The 18,808-nt window shown below is 39.9% G+C and overlaps 1 protein-coding gene across 5 annotated transcripts in view; it reads right to left on the reverse strand.

Annotated features, from left to right (window-relative positions):
- Nucleotides 1–1,171: 1,171 nt before the first annotated feature.
- The window catches only part of LOC137355462 (erlin-1-like), a 29,785-nt gene continuing 12,148 nt past the window's right edge, over nt 1,172–18,808 (reverse strand). For all 5 annotated transcript variants that reach the window (XM_068020604.1, XM_068020606.1, XM_068020605.1 and 2 more), the window contains exons 6-12: nt 17,654–17,779; nt 16,931–17,004; nt 16,393–16,451; nt 14,420–14,511; nt 7,256–7,345; nt 5,685–5,764; nt 1,172–3,519 (exon numbers count right to left, since the gene is read on the reverse strand). In XM_068020604.1, coding sequence (XP_067876705.1) covers nt 3,271–3,519; nt 5,685–5,764; nt 7,256–7,345; nt 14,420–14,511; nt 16,393–16,451; nt 16,931–17,004; nt 17,654–17,779 — 770 coding nt within the window. In that variant the 3' untranslated portion in view covers nt 1,172–3,270. The remainder of the gene's footprint in view (nt 3,520–5,684; nt 5,765–7,255; nt 7,346–14,419; nt 14,512–16,392; nt 16,452–16,930; nt 17,005–17,653; nt 17,780–18,808) is intronic.

The raw sequence follows: 18,808 nt of genomic DNA on the forward strand, positions 1-18,808 counted from the left end.
TTGCTCAAAATCTATTACATTTCTAACAAAAGGTCATCGACCTGAAACGTCAACACTGTTTCACTCTCCACAGATGCTGCCAGACCAGAGTATTTTCAGCAGTTTTTATTCTAGTCTGTCGTTTCCTGGTTTACCCCTTTTTTCAAATAACCTCTCTCTGCCTCCAATATTAACTTTTTCAATTCCCTCCTGTATTTCCCACAATCTTCCTGGTTATTAACTGGATCTTGTTCCTACCATGGCATAAGCCTCCTCTTTGTTTTATTTTAACATATATTTCCTGTCATCCAGGCTGCATTACCTTTGGATGCTCTACCTTTTCGCTTCAAAGGAAAATGCCTACTTTGAACACTTTCTTCCCTGCATTGCTCAGTTATTGCTTTGCCCTGCAATCACCTTTTCCAATCTACCTCTGCTATGCCCTTTTAAAAAAAAATCACTGAAATTGGCTCTTCCCCAGTTGAGCATTTTTACCTTCAATATTTTCTGGTCTCTTTCCATTATTACTTTAAATCAAATTGTGTGGCCACTGTTAGCTAGATGATCTCTTACTGTAACACTCCACTTGCCTTGCTTTATTTCCCAGAAATCAGATACAGTACGAATTCCTTCCTTATTAGACTGGAAACATATTGATTGAAAAAGTTCTCCTTTGCATGTCAAAAATTCTTCTTTTCTACTGATAGCACTATGTTTTTTCCCCATCTATCTTGGGGTAATTAAAATCTAAAATTGCTACTCTATTTTTGTTATAGATTAGATTGGAGATACAGCACTGAAACAGGCCCTTCGGCCCACCGAGTCTGTGCCGAACATCAACCACCCATTTATACTAATCCTACACTAATCCCATATTCCTACCAAACATCCCCACCTGTCCCTATATTTCCCTACCACCTACCTATACTAGTGACAATTTATAATGGCCAATTTACCTACCAACCTGCAAGTCTTTTGGCTTGTGGGAGGAAACCCACGCAGACACAGGGAGAACTTGCAAACTCCACACAGGCAGTACCCGGAATCGAACCCGGGTCCCTGGAGCTGTGAGGCTGCGGTGCTAACCACTGCGCCGCCCCATAGATGATGGCAGTACTTACTCTAAAACAACCCAAATGTAAAATATGCACAAGAGAACCATCCCTTTCAAATAATGCAGAGTCAGGCAATCTGGTATCAAAATAAGTTTATTTTGAGATATTGGAAAAAGTCTATTTTGTGCCTTTTAGATTCACTTTACAAAATTTGTTTTAGACAGAGCTACTCAAGTTCTTCATATGTTTCAAACCCATTCACCAGATATTTCAACTTGACTGTTCTTAAAACATAAAACCAAATTCCAGACAGTTGTTCAAAGCATTTAACAGTTGCACCTTGCATATCAATCAGCATCCTACAACAGATGGTTTCAAAAAGTAATGTGAACTTAAAAACTGATTCCCATCATTGCCCAGATGCAGAAAAAAAATCTTAGATGCTTATCAACGGAGGTAAGACATCAGAATTTTGGAATCCATTAAGTGCAAATGATTTTATACAGTTCACATTAAAAATACCAATCTAATACACAAATCTGCATTGTATATTCAGTGCCAAAAGGAGCAACATTAAAAAACCCAACAAATTCCCAATATAATGAAATAAAATTTAAATCAATTCAAAGAGTTGCTTATATAGTTTTTTTTTTAAAAAAAGAGATTTTTTGGTACATCATTTGAGACAGGCACCGATTTATAAGAAGAGAAATAAGTCAGACCCACTGGAACCGATACTCAATTTTCACATCAAAACCTTAAGAAATCTGGGGGGGAAATCAGCATCAGTTCAATACAAACATTGCATATAAAAGCTAGATCACTACAAGAGGCTATCAACTACTCAGCATGATGTTAAATGTTTCTATTGTGTAATGAATTATCAAAAATAAACATTAGTATCTGCATATACCAGTTACCCAGAGATCAGAGTAGGGTTATGTTTAAGGAAAAGTACCTTTAACATTTGCCTGCAATTCAGCCAATACATCAAAATGTAATATTTATTTTAAGTTCATTTTAGTTTTTCCAACAACTAAGCAACATATGTGAGAGCTCATTTAAAAATGCTATTAATGGAATAGAAGAAATTCTGCATCATTGCCTATACTTATGGCTCAGTCTTGGATGGCTACAGCAAATCTTCGACCCTGGCTGTACTGGTTCCCACAATCAGAATGGCTACTTGCATTTTAAGAGTTAAAGGGACACAAGTACCTGTGCACCAAAGCATTCAATAGCAGTTATATCCCTGCAAATGGACGAGTTCTAGTCAGTGTAAAAAAATGTTACAAATTGAAAAATGGCTTCGCAAAAAATTATTTTCCAAAATTCACACTGCAGGAAACATGACAACTCCAAAACAGTTTCCAAAAACCCGTAAGCATCAGGATCCAAACCCACCTTCAACAATGATACACCATCAAAAGTCAACACTTCCCCCTACCAAAACTACCTAAAGATTCCTGTTGCAGATTTAACAGTCTGGAGGCCAACATCTTTTTACTGCCTTCCAAAAATAGAGTCATACAGGACTACTGCCAATGTATTTTTGGGAGGCAGTATAAAGTGAAGTACCCTCTTGGAAATAAAACATTTAATACAGATTATGGCATTAGCCAACTGGTGACTGGGGAGCTTGGTTTTCATCATTTCGGATAACAAATGTGAATAGGGACATGTGAATTGCTGAAATATAACAGCATCTTGATCATTCTAAAATGTATTTTCCAATTCCACTGATCTGTTTGCAAGAGTGTTGTAGTTTGTCCAAGTTTTTAAAAAAGATTTCTTCACAGTTGTCAATCATTTTCCTCTTGATTTGATCATAACCAAAATCACATTTATTGCGTTTTAGGTATTCCAATCATAACCCTGTGATGGCCTTACAAATACACAAAGTAATCCTTATTACAGGTTTTCGTAAATTCACAGAATGCCACAATCAGCTTTCAGTTAGGCGCAACATTTTGTATCAGACATACAGCAGCTTTTGGCGTGGATTAAGTGTTTAGGAACACTGAGCATAGCCAGAGTTTTAGTCATCGGTAACATGTCAAAATTTCATCCTGTTGTCATTCCAATATTTTTGTATAAAACAGAGTACCCCTTAATATAATGCTGCACCCAATCTGATGGTTGTCATACCAGAATCCATGCGAGCATAATCCAATGTTGTATTATCCATATTCTGCAATATTTAACAAAGCACGGTCATCTTTCACATATGCTCAGACTAAGTTGCAGTCTCTGTGGAGTCCTTTATTGCATTTTTTTGTTTCTTGCTTGATGTTGCTTTAGGTGCAGCCATCACCTGGTCCTTATCCTTACTGGAGGAAGCTTCCTCAGTCCTCCTTTCAGTGTTTTGCTGAAAGAGGTTGGTATCCACAAACATGTCTGGGATGTCACTGCCAAAATAAATCTTGCTATTTGCTGAAATTGCTTGGTATTTAGCCAGCTCCAAATACTCTTTCGTCAGTTTCATCTATTGTTAGAAAAAAAAAAGAGAAATTCTCACTTCAGTTCTGATATATGAATAATCCCATACCCACTAATCATAATAAATAGCATATAACTAATGGCTGCAAAGAACTCGAGTCCTCATCACGATTCACTTTCTTTCCATGAAAAACTGAACACTTTTTTCTCTCCTCTGTTCTCTAAGAATTGTAAAATTTATTCAATGTATTATTTTAAAGAAAGTGTAAACTTTGCATATTTAACAGAGTAACATTTGCCCATGTCCACAGGTATCTTCTACTCAAACAAACACAGCTCAAACATCTGAGTTAGGCAGATTTTTGATCTACAAGGGAGTCAAGGGTTATTTTGGGGGGGGAGAAAAAGGAGGAGGGAGAAAGGAAAAACAGGCAGGAAAGGAGTGGAAGCCATGATCAGATCGGCCATCATCTTATTGAATGGTGTTGCAGGCTCAAGAGGCTGAATGGCCTACACCTACTTCTATTACTTATCCCAAGAATTTTACTGATAAAGAAAGAGGTAATATTTTAGAATCACCAACTCAAAATCAAAACTCTTCACTATTCGAGCACAACAAATGTGCACTGCATATGCTGCAGACAACTGTATTTCACATCTTAAAAAGTAAATTTAAGATCCTATAAATTATTTGGCAAGTGTCTATTGCCGATGCCATTATTTTAACACACAATTCTATCTTGTAAATTCCATTGTAATCAGTTACATACTTCTCATGTCAAGCCATATGCTGGTGGATTATGACTCCAAATATTTGCCCGCTAAATGATGCAGTTAGTAAAATGGAGTGGAAGTGTGGAACATTTCTTTAATGAAGTGAAAGATGAACAATTTCTACATTGTGGTTCAAAAATGATTGCCGTCATAATTGAAAGGTAACTTGGTAGGTGATAAAGTGAACAATGACACCGTCTAAACATAGCTTCCATAGTGTCAACAGCATTCAGTGACTAAGTCATTGAAAAAAAATTCAGATGATCAATTACAATTGCACACCAGAGTGACATGGCCTGAGTCTTCTCTAACCAAACAGTTGATTGGAATGGAGACATATACATGAAATGTCCATACCCATCAAAGCTTGTTGGGGGAATATGGGAGACTGTTTCAGATCAAAGCAGGATCTATAGACTGAAAAAAAATTGGTAAAACAGGGACTCTTTCTATACATTGCTGAGCAGCATAGTTCCAGTGTATTTACACATAGAATTATAGAAAGTTTACGGCACAGAAAGAGGCCACTTGGCCCATTGTGTCTGTGCCGGCCGCAAAACAAGCCGAGTCTAATCCTCCCTGCTCTTATATTCTATACCTCAGCTAATAAAGGAAAGGATTCCATATACCTTTTTAAGCACCTTATCAACCTGCCCTGCTACCTTCAGGGAGCTGTGGACATTCACTCAAAGGACCCTCACTTCCTCTACAACTCTATTCTCCCATTAATTGCGTATCCCTTTGCCTTATTTGACTGCCCCAAATGCATCACCTCACACTTCTCTTGGTTGAATTCCATTTGCCAGTTTTTGCCCCCCTGACCAGACCATCGATATCTTCCTGCAGCCTACGGCCATCCTCCTTGCTATCTACCACACGGCTAATCTTTGTGTCATCTGCAAACGTCTTGATCATGCCCCCTACATTTACGGCTAAATCGTTAATATATAACCACAAAAAGCAGGGGACTGAGCCCTGCAGAACGCCACTGTAAACAGCCTTCCTCAGTCACAAAAACAGTCAACCCTTTGTTTCCTGCCGCTGAGCCAATTTTGTATCCACCTTGCTGCATTTCCCTGGATCCCTTGGGCTTTTTATAAAATAAAAAAGTCTGCCATGTGGGACATCGTCAAAAGCCTTGCTAAAACCCATGTAGACCACATCAACTGCGCTACCCTCATCAATCTTCCCTGCTACTTCAAAAAATTCAAACAACATATAGTCAGACAAGATCTTCCCTTAACAAATCGATGCTGACTATCCTTGATTAATCTGTGCTCTTCTAGGTGACAGTTTATCCTGTCTCAGAATGGATTCCAAACATTTCCAATCTTCTCTTTCATTACAATTATTCTACAATGGAACATATATAACCTTGTTGTTTGCATTCTGCGATTATCTAGGGAAATCAAGCGCACAGAAAAAAAGGTTTCATACCTGGTTGGCTTGTGCAGTTTTCTGAGCAGTGTAGAAGTCTGCATCTGCTCTAGCTTTTTCTTTAGCTAAAAAAGTAGTATCTGCAAGCAAACCAAAGAGATTAAATCTCTACTTCTCAATTTAAACATGGAATGCCATCCGGGAATTACAGCAGAAAACAAGTATTTTAACATTTAATCCATGTAGTGACTGCACACTGCCATTGATTCACCAATGCAGAGTACAGTGAACTAATACAGTAGCCCACATTTCTTCCAGTGCTCAGTTTTGAAACTGCCATATCAAGAAAAAGGTTAACGTTAGACTGCTATACCAGAATGAGGTAACCTCGCAAAGTGGAAGAATAAGAGTGGGTGAATTCCGGCTACTGGGGCAGATTTTCATATAAAAGTTCTACTTCATGCAACTTATATCAGCCGGTATCTCTGACGTCACCCTTTTTCCCCCCCACTACTGTCTGTTGCATTACTTTAAATACTTGGAGTATTGCTTTCGTTCAAATCTAAATGTGTATAATCTTCCTTCCTAACTGATTCAATGGAAATCTTGTTAAAAAAATGTTTTACAGTATACATTGTTTTTAAAACAAATTGTTGGCTAAAGTCTATATTTCATATTACTGCATTCATATTCTACATCATGGGGGACAGGGAAAAGGGAAGGTTTCATTTACACTGAAAAAGTCTTGGCTGGTCTGCAGATTTGAGATTTCCAAACAAACTAGCTTCAGTTTTTTACATGATCGATGATTATTGACATTCTGAGTGGGTGATGAGAAGCTCCAAAAAGAATTGTGTATTAAAGGGAAATACTGAGACAGCATAGAGGAAAATCTTAAGCCATGAGCCCCCGATGACTTGTGATTCAAACTCTTTGGACATAAACTCAAAGAATCATCGATACTGTCCCAAGTGGTGGCTTCAAGAGCTCTGTCCCTTGAGGGAGAAAGATGGTCGTCATGTGAGGCAGTTCTACCAAGATTTTCTGAGTGGGCTGTATTCCTGACTTATCTCAGAATCCATTTTCAGAGCTCCTCAACGATGCTTGCTGTTTATTCAGTAAAGAGTTGACCACACAGTCTGAAGGCCTCAGGTTCGATATGAAAGTTAACGTTAGACTGCTAAAACTGGTTCAAGTGCCCCCGAAGGGAAAAAAATGTAGCAGGATTCTAGCTTGTGATCACTATTCAACAATGACGGAGAAACAATTGTCATCATGGCCCTGATGGTCAAATAGCCCTCTACCACTCACTAAGGACTACAGCCCATTTCAGTCAGTTACTGGAGAATGTCTGACACTCATGGAATTGCACCCAGAAGTAAGTCCATGTCTTTTAGAGGAGGAGAGAAATTGGGGGGGGGGGGTGGAGAAAAAAAAAAAAAAAGTGAATTAGATGGATAGTTAAGATACTTCGAAGCTTAGTTTCATGTGTATGGGCATCTGGCCATATATGACTGGACAGTTAAGATTCAAACGAACAGGGTTAAGATACAGAGCATGCCATCTCCCACGCTGAACTAATTTGAATGTGTGCACTTTGAATGATGACCAGATGTTGCCAAAATACTTACCTTCAATTTCTGAAATCTTCTTCTGCGTTTGCTTTTCCATAATCTTTTGCTGGAATTGAATCTGTGCTACTTGTGCAACTTTTTCTGCCTCTGTATATTAAAAAAGCAGAGACACATTTAAATGTACTGTAATGCACAAGTCCGCAAAACCCAAGCATGATTTTTAATAAGAATGTTTAAGCAGTCAGTATTTCTCAATTTCCTGATGGCCCAAGATCAGACCTGACAACTGTACAAAAAATGTCTGATAAACCCAAAAATAATTATGCCTTTTGTGACATTGATATTAACTGTATTCTTAATGGACAATACTTGAGGATTCATATTTAAAGGTACTCAGCATTAGCATCCGTTACATCTGTGTGTTTTGTTGAACAATAATTTTCTATGGTCCACTGGCTGGAAATCTGAATTTGTATCAGACTTTTTTTTTTTAAAATAACAAGCTGCCAGCAAAGCCATCCTTTCAGCTTAAGATCACCTAGTTTGCGACACTGTATCCTACATTGCAAAGGACAGTGAGGAGAAACACAAAATGTCTGCTAATTCCCCAGCAAGAACCAAGACCCCGGAAGTTTAAAGGAACTGTCTGTTCTCTTTCTTTAGAAAGAAGAAATACTGCTAACTGCTATGTTTGAATGACTGTCATGTGACAAGCCCTTCCCCTGATGAACTTAGAGCTTGGATTAGTACTTGGAAAATATGATGTTGTTGCTATTAGAGACTTGGTTGAGGGAAGGGCAGGATTGGCAGCTAAATGTTCCAGGATTTAGAAGCTTCAGGTGGGATAGAGGGGGATGTAAAAGGGGTGGGGGAGTTGCATTACTGGTTAAGGAGAATATCACAGCTGTACTGCGGGAGGGCACCTCAGAGGGGTCATGCAGCGAGGCAATATGGGTGGAGCTCAGGAATAGGAAGCGTGCAGTCACGATGTTGGGGGTTTTCTACAGGCCTCCCAACAGCCAGCGGGAGGTAGAGGAGCAGATATGTAGACAGATTTTGGAAAGATGTAAAGGTAACAGGGTTGTGGTGGTGGGTGATTTTAACTTCCCCAATATTGACTGGGACTCACTTAGTGCTAGGGGCTTGGATGGGGCAGAATTTGTGAGGAGCATCCAGGAGGGCTTCTTGAAACAGTATGTGGATAGTCCAACTAGGGATGGGGCCATTCTGGACCTGGTATTGGGGAATGAGCCCGGCCAGGTGGTCGAAGTTTCAGTGGGGGAGCATTTTAGGAGCAGTGACCATAATTCCATAAGTTTTAAGGTACTTGTGGATAAGGATAAGAGTAGTCCTCAGGTGAAGGTGCTAAATTGGGGGAAGGCTAATTATAACAATATTAGGCAGGAACTAAAGAATTTAGATTGGGGGCAGCTGTTTGAGGATAAATTAACATCTGACATGTGGGAGTCTTTCAAACGTCAGCTGTTTAGAATCCAGGACCAGCATGTTTCTGTGAGGAAGACAGACAAGTTTGGCAAGTTTCAGGAAGCTTGGATAACAAGGGATATTGTCAGCCTAATCAAAAAGAAAAAGGAAGCATTTGTAAGGGCTGGAAGGCTAGGAACAGATGGAGCACTTGAGGAATATAAAGACAGTAGGAAGGAACTTAAGCAAAGAGTTAGGAGGGCTAAAAGGGGTCATGAAAAGTCATTGGCAAACAGGATTAAGGAAAATCCCAAGGCTTTTTATACATATATAAAGAGCAAGAGGGTAACCAGGGAAAGGGTTGGCCCACTCAAGGACAGAGATGGGAATCAATGTGTGGAGCCAGAGGAAATGGGTGAGATGCTAAATGGAAACTTTGCATCAGTATTCACCAAAGGGAAGGACTTGGTGGATGATGAGCCTAGGGAAGGGTGTGTAGATAGTCTCAGTCATCTCATTATCAAAAAGGAGGTGGTGTTGGGTGTCTTGCAAAGCATTAAGGTAGATAAGTCCCCAAGGCCTGATGGGATCTACCCTAGAATACTGAGGGAGGCAAGGGAAGAAATTGCTGGGGCCTTGACAGAAATCTTTGCATCCTCATTGGCTACAGGGGAGGTCCCAGAGGACTGGAGAATAGCCAATGTTGTGCCTTTGTTTAAGAAGGGTGGCAAGGATAATCCAGGAAATTATAGGCCGGTGAGCCTTACGTCAGTGGTAGGGAAATTATTAGAGAGGATTCTTTGGAACAGGATTTACTCCCATTTGGAAACAAACGAACTTATTAGCGAGACAGAGCATGGTTTTGTGAAGGGGAGGTCGTGTCTTACTAATTTGATTGAGTTTTTTGAGGAAGTGACGAAGATGATTGATGAAGGCAGGGCAGTGGATGTTATCTGTATGGACTTTAGTAAAGCCTTTGACAAGGTCCCGCATGGCAGACTGGTACAAAAGGTGAAGTCACATGGGATCAGAGGTGAGCTGGCAAGATGGATACAGAAGTGGCTCAGTCATAGAAGACAGAGGGTAGCAGTGGATGGGTGTTTTTCTGAATGGAGGGATGTGACTAGTGGTGTTTCACAGGGAACAGTGCTGGGACCTTTGCTGTTTGTAGTATATATAAATGATTTGGAGGAAAATGTAGTTGGTCTGATTAGTAAGTTGGCGGACAACACAAAAGGTTGGTGGAGTTGCGGACAGTAATGAGGATTGTCAGAGGATACAGCAGGATATTGATTGGTTGGAGACTTGGGTGGAGAAATGGCAGATGGAGTTTAATCCAGACAAATGTGAGGTAATGCATTTTGGAAGGTCTAATGCAGGTGGGAAGTATACAGTAGATGGCAGAACCCTTAGGAGTATTGACAGGCAGAGAGATCTGGGCGTACAGGTCCACAGGTCATTGAAAGTGGCAACGCAGGTGGATAAGGTAGTCAAGAAGGCATACGGCATGCTTGTCTTCATCAGTCAGGGCATAGAGTATAAAAATTGGCAAGTCATGTTGCAGCTGTACAGAACCTTAGTTAGGCCACACTTAAAACATTGCGTGCAATTCTGGTCGCCACACTACCAGAAGGACTTGGAGGCTTTGGAGAGGGTACAGAGGAGGTTTACCAGGATGTTGCCTGGTCTGGAGGGCATTAGCTATGAGGAGAGGTTGGAAAAAGTCGGATTGTTTTCACTGGGACGACAGAGGTGGAGGGGCGACATGATAGAGATTTACAAAGTTATAAGCGGCATGGACAGAGTGGATAGTCAGAAGCTTTTTCCCAGGGTGGAAGAGTCAGTTACTAGGGGACATAGGTTTAAGGTGCGAGGGGCAAAGTTTAGAGCGGTTGTGCGAGGCAAGTTTTTTTATTTTTACAGAGGGTGGAGAGTGCCTGGAACTTGCTGCCAGGGGAAGTGGTGGAAGCAGATACGATAGCGACCTTTAAGAGACATCTTGACAAATATATGAATAGGAAGGGAATAGAGGGATATGGGCTCCGGAAGTGCAGAAGGTGTTAGTTTAGGCAGGCATCAAGATCAAGGCTTGGAGGGCCGAATGGCCTGTTCCTGTGCTGTACTGTTCTTTGTTCTGTGGTTTTAAGCTGGTGTTTTCTCTGCAACCGGGGAGAAACAACTGGACTCTGACATGAGCAGACCCTAAGTGGGGGTTGGTGTCTCTCTCTATTCTAGCTTGAAAACTTTCAAACCCTATTTGTTGACTGACCACCTTTGCAGTCGCCGGCTACAATCAGAAACCCCATCAGAGGAAAACATCCACCTCGCTATTTCCACAAGACTCACCAAACCAGTCATCTCCTCTTCAAACTAAAAGCCTCAGGACCACTGAATTCAGCTGGAAGCCAGCCGAACTTCCAATCAACAAACTTCAGACTGTATACTTTTTTTTTAAAATGGACTCTAACTCTACCTTTCCCCCACTCTAACCTACGTGTGTCTGTAAACCTCTAGTATGAGCGTGTGTGAAAGTCGGCGTGTTATTTTTACTCGTTCGGTTTAGGTACAATAAAGTTAACCTCTTTGTTAATTCAAGAAAACCTGTGATTATTTACTTGCTATGATCATAAGAACCAAATACCTACTGAATTGGCAAGTATATTCACTTTAAGAATTAAATCTGCTATGGTCAAACAAGGAGAGAGAAAAGAGGGATGCCCTTCAACCCCACCGCACTTGACCGTAACACATCACATACACAATGTGGTAAAAATACCAAGCATCTCCTGTAGCACTTTCTTTTGCAAACTTTCAAACTATAGTGTTACAGGACAAACTCCATACCTCTCTAACATACAACAAACTTACATTCATAGTAGTTCTTTGCAATGATTTGTATTGAATTCAAAATATTCAGAGAAAAGGTCAAGAAACATACAAATAAAAGCAAAATACTGCGGATGCTGGAAATCTGAAACAAAAACAAGAAATGCTGGAATCACTCAGCAGGTCTGGCAGCATCTGTGGAAAGAGAAGCAGAGTTAACGTTTCGGGTCAGTGACCCTTCATCGGAACTGACAAATATTAGAAAAGTCACAGATTATAAGCAAGTGAGGTGGGGGGGTGGGGCAAGAGATAACAAAGGAGAAGGTGCAGATTGGACCAGGCCACATAGCTGACCAAAAGGTCACGGAGCAAAGGCAAACAATATGTTAATGGTGTGTTGAAAGACAAAGCATTAGTGCAGCGATTTACTTGTACTTCTTACAATGTGGTATACTGTATTCGCTGCTCACAGTGTGGTCTCCTCTACATTGGGGAGACCAAACGCAGACTGGGCGACCGCTTTGCGGAACATCTCCGCTCAGTCCGCAAGCAGGACCCTGAGCTTCCGGTTGCTTGCCATTTCAACACTCCCCCCTGCTCTCATGCTCACATCTCTGTCCTGGGATTGCTGCAGTGTTCCAGTGAACATCAACGCAAGCTCGAGGAACAGCATCTCATCTACCAATTAGGCACACTATAGCCTGCCGGACTGAACATTGAGTTCAATAATTTCAGAGCATGACAGCCCCCCATTTTACTTTCATTTTTAGTTATTTTTTCTTCCCTTTTTTTTTTACATTCTTTTTTACATTTTTTACAATCTTTTTTTGCATTTATTTCATTTCATCTTAGTTTGTTCAGTTTGCTTACCCACTGTTTTTTTCAGGTTTGCACTTGCTGCTGTTCAATATTCAGTGTATTCACACCTAATCTGTACTAATGCTTTGTCTTTCAACACACCATTAACATATTGTTTGCCTTTGTTCAGTGACCTTTTGGTCAGCTATGTGGCCTGGTCTAATCTGCACCTTCTCCTTTGTTATCTCTTGCCCCAACCCCACCTCACTTGCTTATAATCTGTGACTTTTCTAATATTTGTCAGTTCCGAAGAAGGGTCACTGACCCGAAACGTTAACTCTGCTTCTCTTTCCACAGATGCTGCCAGACCTGCTGAGTGATTCCAGCATTTCTTGTTTTTGTTCAAGAAACATACACCTTAGTTAACTGCATGTTAAATTGTGTGCAGTTAATTAAACGGTCAATAACATTAAGATGCCTGAAGGATTTGGCAGCAAAACAATGGGTCAACACTAAAATTTAAACTAGCATTATGGTTTGAAGTTAAATTTATTCTCTAGTCACAGATGATTAAATTATAATCTATAGCATTGAAATAATCATTGTAAAGAAACTGATATTATTCACTGGAGTGAACATGGACTCTAGCTACTGCATTTAAGGTCTTGCAAAAACAAACCAACATTGGCCCTAAAAAAAAAAGGCATAATTTAGTAATTCTTTCACTCAATTGTGCCTGTGAGGCTCAGGAACTCAGTCTCATGGGAAGCATGCTCCCTTTCTATACAACAAAAACAAGATGACCCATGTTAAGTAACTTTGCTATATTGAGGTTGCCAAAAAACAAAACTGACAGGATTATTTTCAGATCTCTGATGTTGCAGGAGATAAATGGTTGTGATTGTTACAATATAAATTTGTTGCATACCTTCTTTTTCAGACCTCATAAATGTTGTTTGTGGGTGCTGCTGCCATCACCAAAACTGTCCTTCATGCATCAGCTTCCTTACAAACTTACAAGTTGCATTTAATAAAGCGAACAATTTCAAATAAAGCAGAGCTGAAAAAGGATTTTAGATCGCACCAAGGGGCAAGGAGACAACTATATTTGAAAAGAAAAAATTGCAGGGCCATGGGGAAAGAGTGGTGAGGTTGGGACTAACGGGATACAGTCTTTCAAGAGCCGACACCGACATGATGGGCTGAAAGGCCTCCTTCTGTAACATTCTATGACTGAGTTACAGCAGGACAGTAAAAGCCATCTTGGTGCTTTTTCAGTCAGAGCTCACGCAGTCCCAAACAAGAGAAGCGGATAAAGAAAACTACAAACAATGTGATCTTTGTACATGGAAAGCAATTCCAACACAAAACTTCACACTATAGCCACTGAATTTCTGTTCAAAAAAATCTTTGACATCAACAATCTATGAGATCATAAAAATCTCAAGTCGGAGGCTGTGCATTAATAAACCTTTTTGTGAAGTTTGGCTTTTCATAGCATGACTTGAACCGATTGCCATTTGAAATTTTTTTTCTTCTGTCCACATTATTTTGTCAGTACATGGATTACCTAGTTTATTCTTCCCACTCTAAACCCTCAATCCTTCTTCAGAGTTATTTGCAGGAGAGATTTCCTCCTTGGCCAGTTGGTCATTCATCTAGGCCTGGGCCCACCTGGCCAGCTGTCTTTGGTGACAGTGTCCCAGGTCATCAAAGCACCTCAAAAGGATTCCCCCATTGACCCATCACAGCAACAGTTGCCATTGGTAACATAAAACCCCACCATAAGCTCAGAGATTATATTTAATGAGCCAAACTTCACAAAACAAACTGAAAAAATTTTATTTTCCAGCCACATTCAACTTTTATTTCTAAATTGTCAGCTTGGATCAGACTACACCTTAGAAATTGCAATTACACAAAAGTAGGGTTAAAACTGCAATTCCCATGAGAAATCACCACCACACACACAGTTGCGCCTCAGGGGCTACAATGCTCTGGTCTTCGCTACCTGATTGTTCTGATATGGGTTCCCCGGTCTACTCTGGGTATTTTAGTTCCACAGGTGCAGAGCAAAAGCAATGCCACAATGTCAACAACAGCTGGAAATGCCAGCACACATGCGCAAGTTAAATTTTCAACTCAAGAGATTCTCTAAACGGACACACATACCAATAATAGCTCGTTTCCTTTCAGTTTCAGCCTCTTGTTCTACAACCTTTTGCCTCTGTGTAGAAATAAGCAACTTTGTCTTCTCTGCTTCCCTGAAATAAACAATGTCCAAAAAAATGTAGAAAATGACAAAGCGAAGAGGTCTACCAACAAGTCACAAACATAGTGCTCTGTAATAACTGCTAGGTCTCCCAGGTGAAAACCCAATATAAAAGTTTTGGCAGTCAATATTTGTACTCCAAGCAAGGAATTCCAGAAGTCAAAAATGACATACTGCAATATCTAAATCCAGTGGTATGTGTACATGTACATCTGTGTTTGCGCGCACATGTTTCTGTGTTGACATAATTTAAAGGGATCAAGTGCAAATTAGCAATCTATTTTGCATTAAGTCCCAAAGTTACAAACCTGCAGAAGTTTGCCAACTGTGGAAGTCTTTACAGAGGTCATAAACATCTTGATTGAGGTTAAATGCATTGAATACACCCATAAATGCTTACAGACTAGCTTGTCGGTAGACCAGCCATAAAAGGTACATTCTGTTCTTTTATAAAAGCAAAATACTGATGATGCTGGAAATCAAATAAAAATAAGAAATGCTGGAAATACTCAGCAGGTCTGAAAGCATCTGTGGAGAGAGAAGCAGAGTTAACGTTTCAGGTCAGTGACCCTTTTTTCAGAACTGGCAAATATTAGAAATGTAAAAAGGTTATAAGCAAGTAAAGTGGGGGTAGGGCAAGAGATAACAAAAGGAGGTGTAGATAGGACAAGGTCACACAATAGCTGAGCAAAGGCAAACAATATGTTAATGGCGTGTTGAAAGACAAAGCAATAGTATAGATAGGATGTTAACGGACTGAAAATTGAACAGCTGCAAGTACAAACATGGAATAAAAAGTGGGTAAGCAAACTGAACAAACGAAGATGTAATAAAATAAACAAAAAAAATATATAAAAAAAGAAAAAACTAAATATAAAAGTCATGCTCTGAAATTATTGAACTCAATGTTCAGTCCGGCAAGCTGTAGCGTGCTTAAATCGGTAAATGAGATGCTGTTCCTCGAGCTCGCATTGATGTTCACTGGAACACTGCAGCAATCCCAGGACAGAGATGTGAGCATGAGAGCAGGGGGGTCTGTTGAAATGGCAAGCAACCGGAAGCTCAGGGTCCTGCTTTCGGACAGAACAGAGGTGTTCCGCAAAGTGGTCACCCAGTCTGCGTTTCGTCTCCCCAATGGAGAGACCACCACATTGTGATCAGCGAATACAGTATGCTACATTGAAAGAAGTACAAGTAAATAGCTGTTTCATCTGAAAAGGAGCGTTTGAGACCTGGGATACTGAGGAGAGAGGAGGTAAATGGACAGGTATTACACCTCCTGCGATTGCAGGGGAAGATGCCATGGGAAGGGGACGAGGTGGTGGGGGTAATGGAGGAGTGGACCAGGGTGTCACGGAGGGAACGATCCCTTCAGAATGCTGACAGGGGAAGGGAGGGGAAGATGTGTTTGGTAGTGGCATCACGCTGGAGGTGGCGGAAATGGCAGAGGATGATCCTTTGGATATGGAGGCTGATGGGGTGGAAAGTGAGGACAAGGGGATTCTGTTCTTTTGCTTGATTTAAACGGCAGCAGTTCCAACTGGGCCATGGAACAACTTGATAAAAACTGGTACAACCAAGTGTGTGCAAAGATCATGGAACATAGTTGGAAATATTTAACAAGGAGAGATACACTAAAAAGAGTGTTGGATGATTTATAAAGTTGAGCTTAAGAACTACAATGTTCAGTCTTCTATAGCGAAGCATCGCTGTATGCTCCAGGGAGTATGTTCATTTAACCATTAACAAACTTGTAAGTGTTGGACCCCTATGTTTCAAACTTTCATTTCTGAAACAATAAATTCCGATGAACAGTTGATCCAAGATTTAATACAGTTACTAATGCACATAATTTGTGAAACAACCAACTTACATAAGTTCAAAATTTCTTCTAATTGCCTCTGGAATCTTAGGTTTTGTAACTCGAACAGCCTGTTGGTTCGCAAGAAAAGTACAATTACTAAGAAATGGATCTTTCAACAGAGACTCTCATAGTTCCAGTGGTACTTAAAATTCCCCAAGACTTCAGCATGTTAAATACACCAATCCCCCTGAACTTAAATATTGGAAGTTCCATAAATCTCATACTGCAAGGGACAAAATACTTGAAAGGTTGTTTTTTCAGAAAAAAACCTAACAGTTAAAAAAAACCACACTGCTCAACATGCTCCTCCCCCAACTAATTTTCTTTATTAAACCATTTGACAGCATAAATCTTTGGAGATGGAAAGTATCACATCAAATTCAGTTGGAATTCAATTCGAGTGGAGGAATTGAAAATGATAAAAACCAGACCTGGAAAGTAATAAAACAAAAATTGCATAGACTCTCTATAGTTAGTGAGTATAGGCAAAATGCACATCCAGTAGACCCTGACAAGATATTGTAAAGTCAAGGAATGTTTCATTTACCTGTACTGTAAGGCCAGGTGCCATAGCATTCAAGTCTTTTTGTAAAGCCAACTTCAGGTTTTCATCTATTTGATCTAAAGCGTAAACAAAACAAAATGTATGAATACAAACCAGGTTGGAACAGGTTTGCATGCAGTTATGTACCATATGGTGCTTCTATGTACAGCAAAACAGCAGAGTTTCAATATGCCACAGGAGGTCAGAGTGAAATCTGCAGCACGTCACATGAGCTGCTCTCGCACCCCCTTGTGACCACCTCACTAGCAGAGATCCAAGATTAGGTCCCCAATCTGCCCTCTCAGCAAAAGAATGCAGTGTAGGTTAGATGAAAACCAAAAAAAAAAAAAGAGTAAAACTTAATATTTGCCACATTCTTCAAATCTAAAGAGTTTTCCTCAAAATATAAATGAAAAGCAATTCCTCAAATCGATGTTCCTCTTCATGCCAACAGAAACTGATAATGATAATGATTATAGATGAAAAATGAATAATTCTAGTTTTTCGCCTTTTAAAGTGAATACATGCAATTTTGTTTTACACCCAAGTGAACACTTTTTCACCTAGATTTACATATTAGTATGTTTTATAGCATATACTGACAATTTTTGGCTGATTTCAACAATGTCAGTAAACAGAACAAATTATCTGAAATAATGTTTCATACTCCAGTAACAATATTCCACTACTATTAAAGATCTAAGATTAAGATTAAACAACCCTCACCAAATAATTCAATGTAGACCTCCTGTAAGGTGTGCACGCTGCAAAACTGGTTCAACTCGTGATGAATTTTGTTGAAAATCAACGTCTTGTCATAATCAGCTGTGTAGTTCTTAGCAATATCATACACTAAAGGAAACAAGAGAATTGTTTAATTTGTTCAATACCTCCTGATTCTGCAGATTAGAAACATGGCATCCACATATTGGAATAATTTATACATAGGTACAAAAAGAATTAATACAGAGATTTGTTGCCAAAATAAGGGACACGACAAACTGAGAGGCACAGTGGTTAGCACCGCCGCCTCACAGCTCCAGCGACCCGGGTTCAATTCTGGGTATTGCCTGTGTGGAGTTTGCAAGTTCTCCCTGTGTCTGCGTGGGTTTTCGCCAGGTGCTCCGGTTTCCTCCCACAGCTAAAGACTTGCAGGTTAATAGGTAAATTGGCCATTATAAATTGCCCCTAGTATAGGTAGGTGGTAGGGAAATATAGGGACAGGTGGGGATGTGGTCAGAGTATGGGATTAGTGTAGGATTAGTATAAATGGGTGGTTGATGGTCAGCACAGACTCGGTGGGCCGAAGGGACTGTTTCAGTGCTGTATCTAAATAAAAAAAAAACTAAATAAATAATGCAAGAGGGCATAAGACAGATTAGCAGAGCAGATCACTGGTGGCAGATGCAGTTCAATGCTGAAGTTTGTGCTTGATAATTGTCATTATTTATACTAGGACATTTTTGAATTATTTAATAACTTGTATTAAGTAACACAGCAAATAGGAATTTGGTGCTTAAAAATCTGATAATCTGAATAAAGCAACTTCTATTTGAGTAGATTGCAGTACATTTTAGGAAATAACAAGTGCAGGAAGAGATCTGGGGTATCGATTAATAAGTCTTTAAAAAAGGTGGCGGCAAAGATAGAAAATGCCATAAAACTGCAAATCAGATTCTGGCTTCATACATTGTGGCACTGAATATAAAAACAAGAAACTGATGTAAATATCCAAGGCCCCTTGGGGATGATTACAGTGGCCCCCTCTGTTGGTCTTAGAGACACCTTGTCTCCTTCACAATCGAGTTTAACCAAGGAAAATGACATTAGAATTGCAGGAATGGAACTGTTCCACATTTGTCATAGTATCTTGCATTGACA

This window comes from Heterodontus francisci, chromosome 42, assembly GCF_036365525.1.
Source record: "Heterodontus francisci isolate sHetFra1 chromosome 42, sHetFra1.hap1, whole genome shotgun sequence".
Classification (NCBI taxonomy): domain Eukaryota; kingdom Metazoa; phylum Chordata; class Chondrichthyes; order Heterodontiformes; family Heterodontidae; genus Heterodontus; species Heterodontus francisci.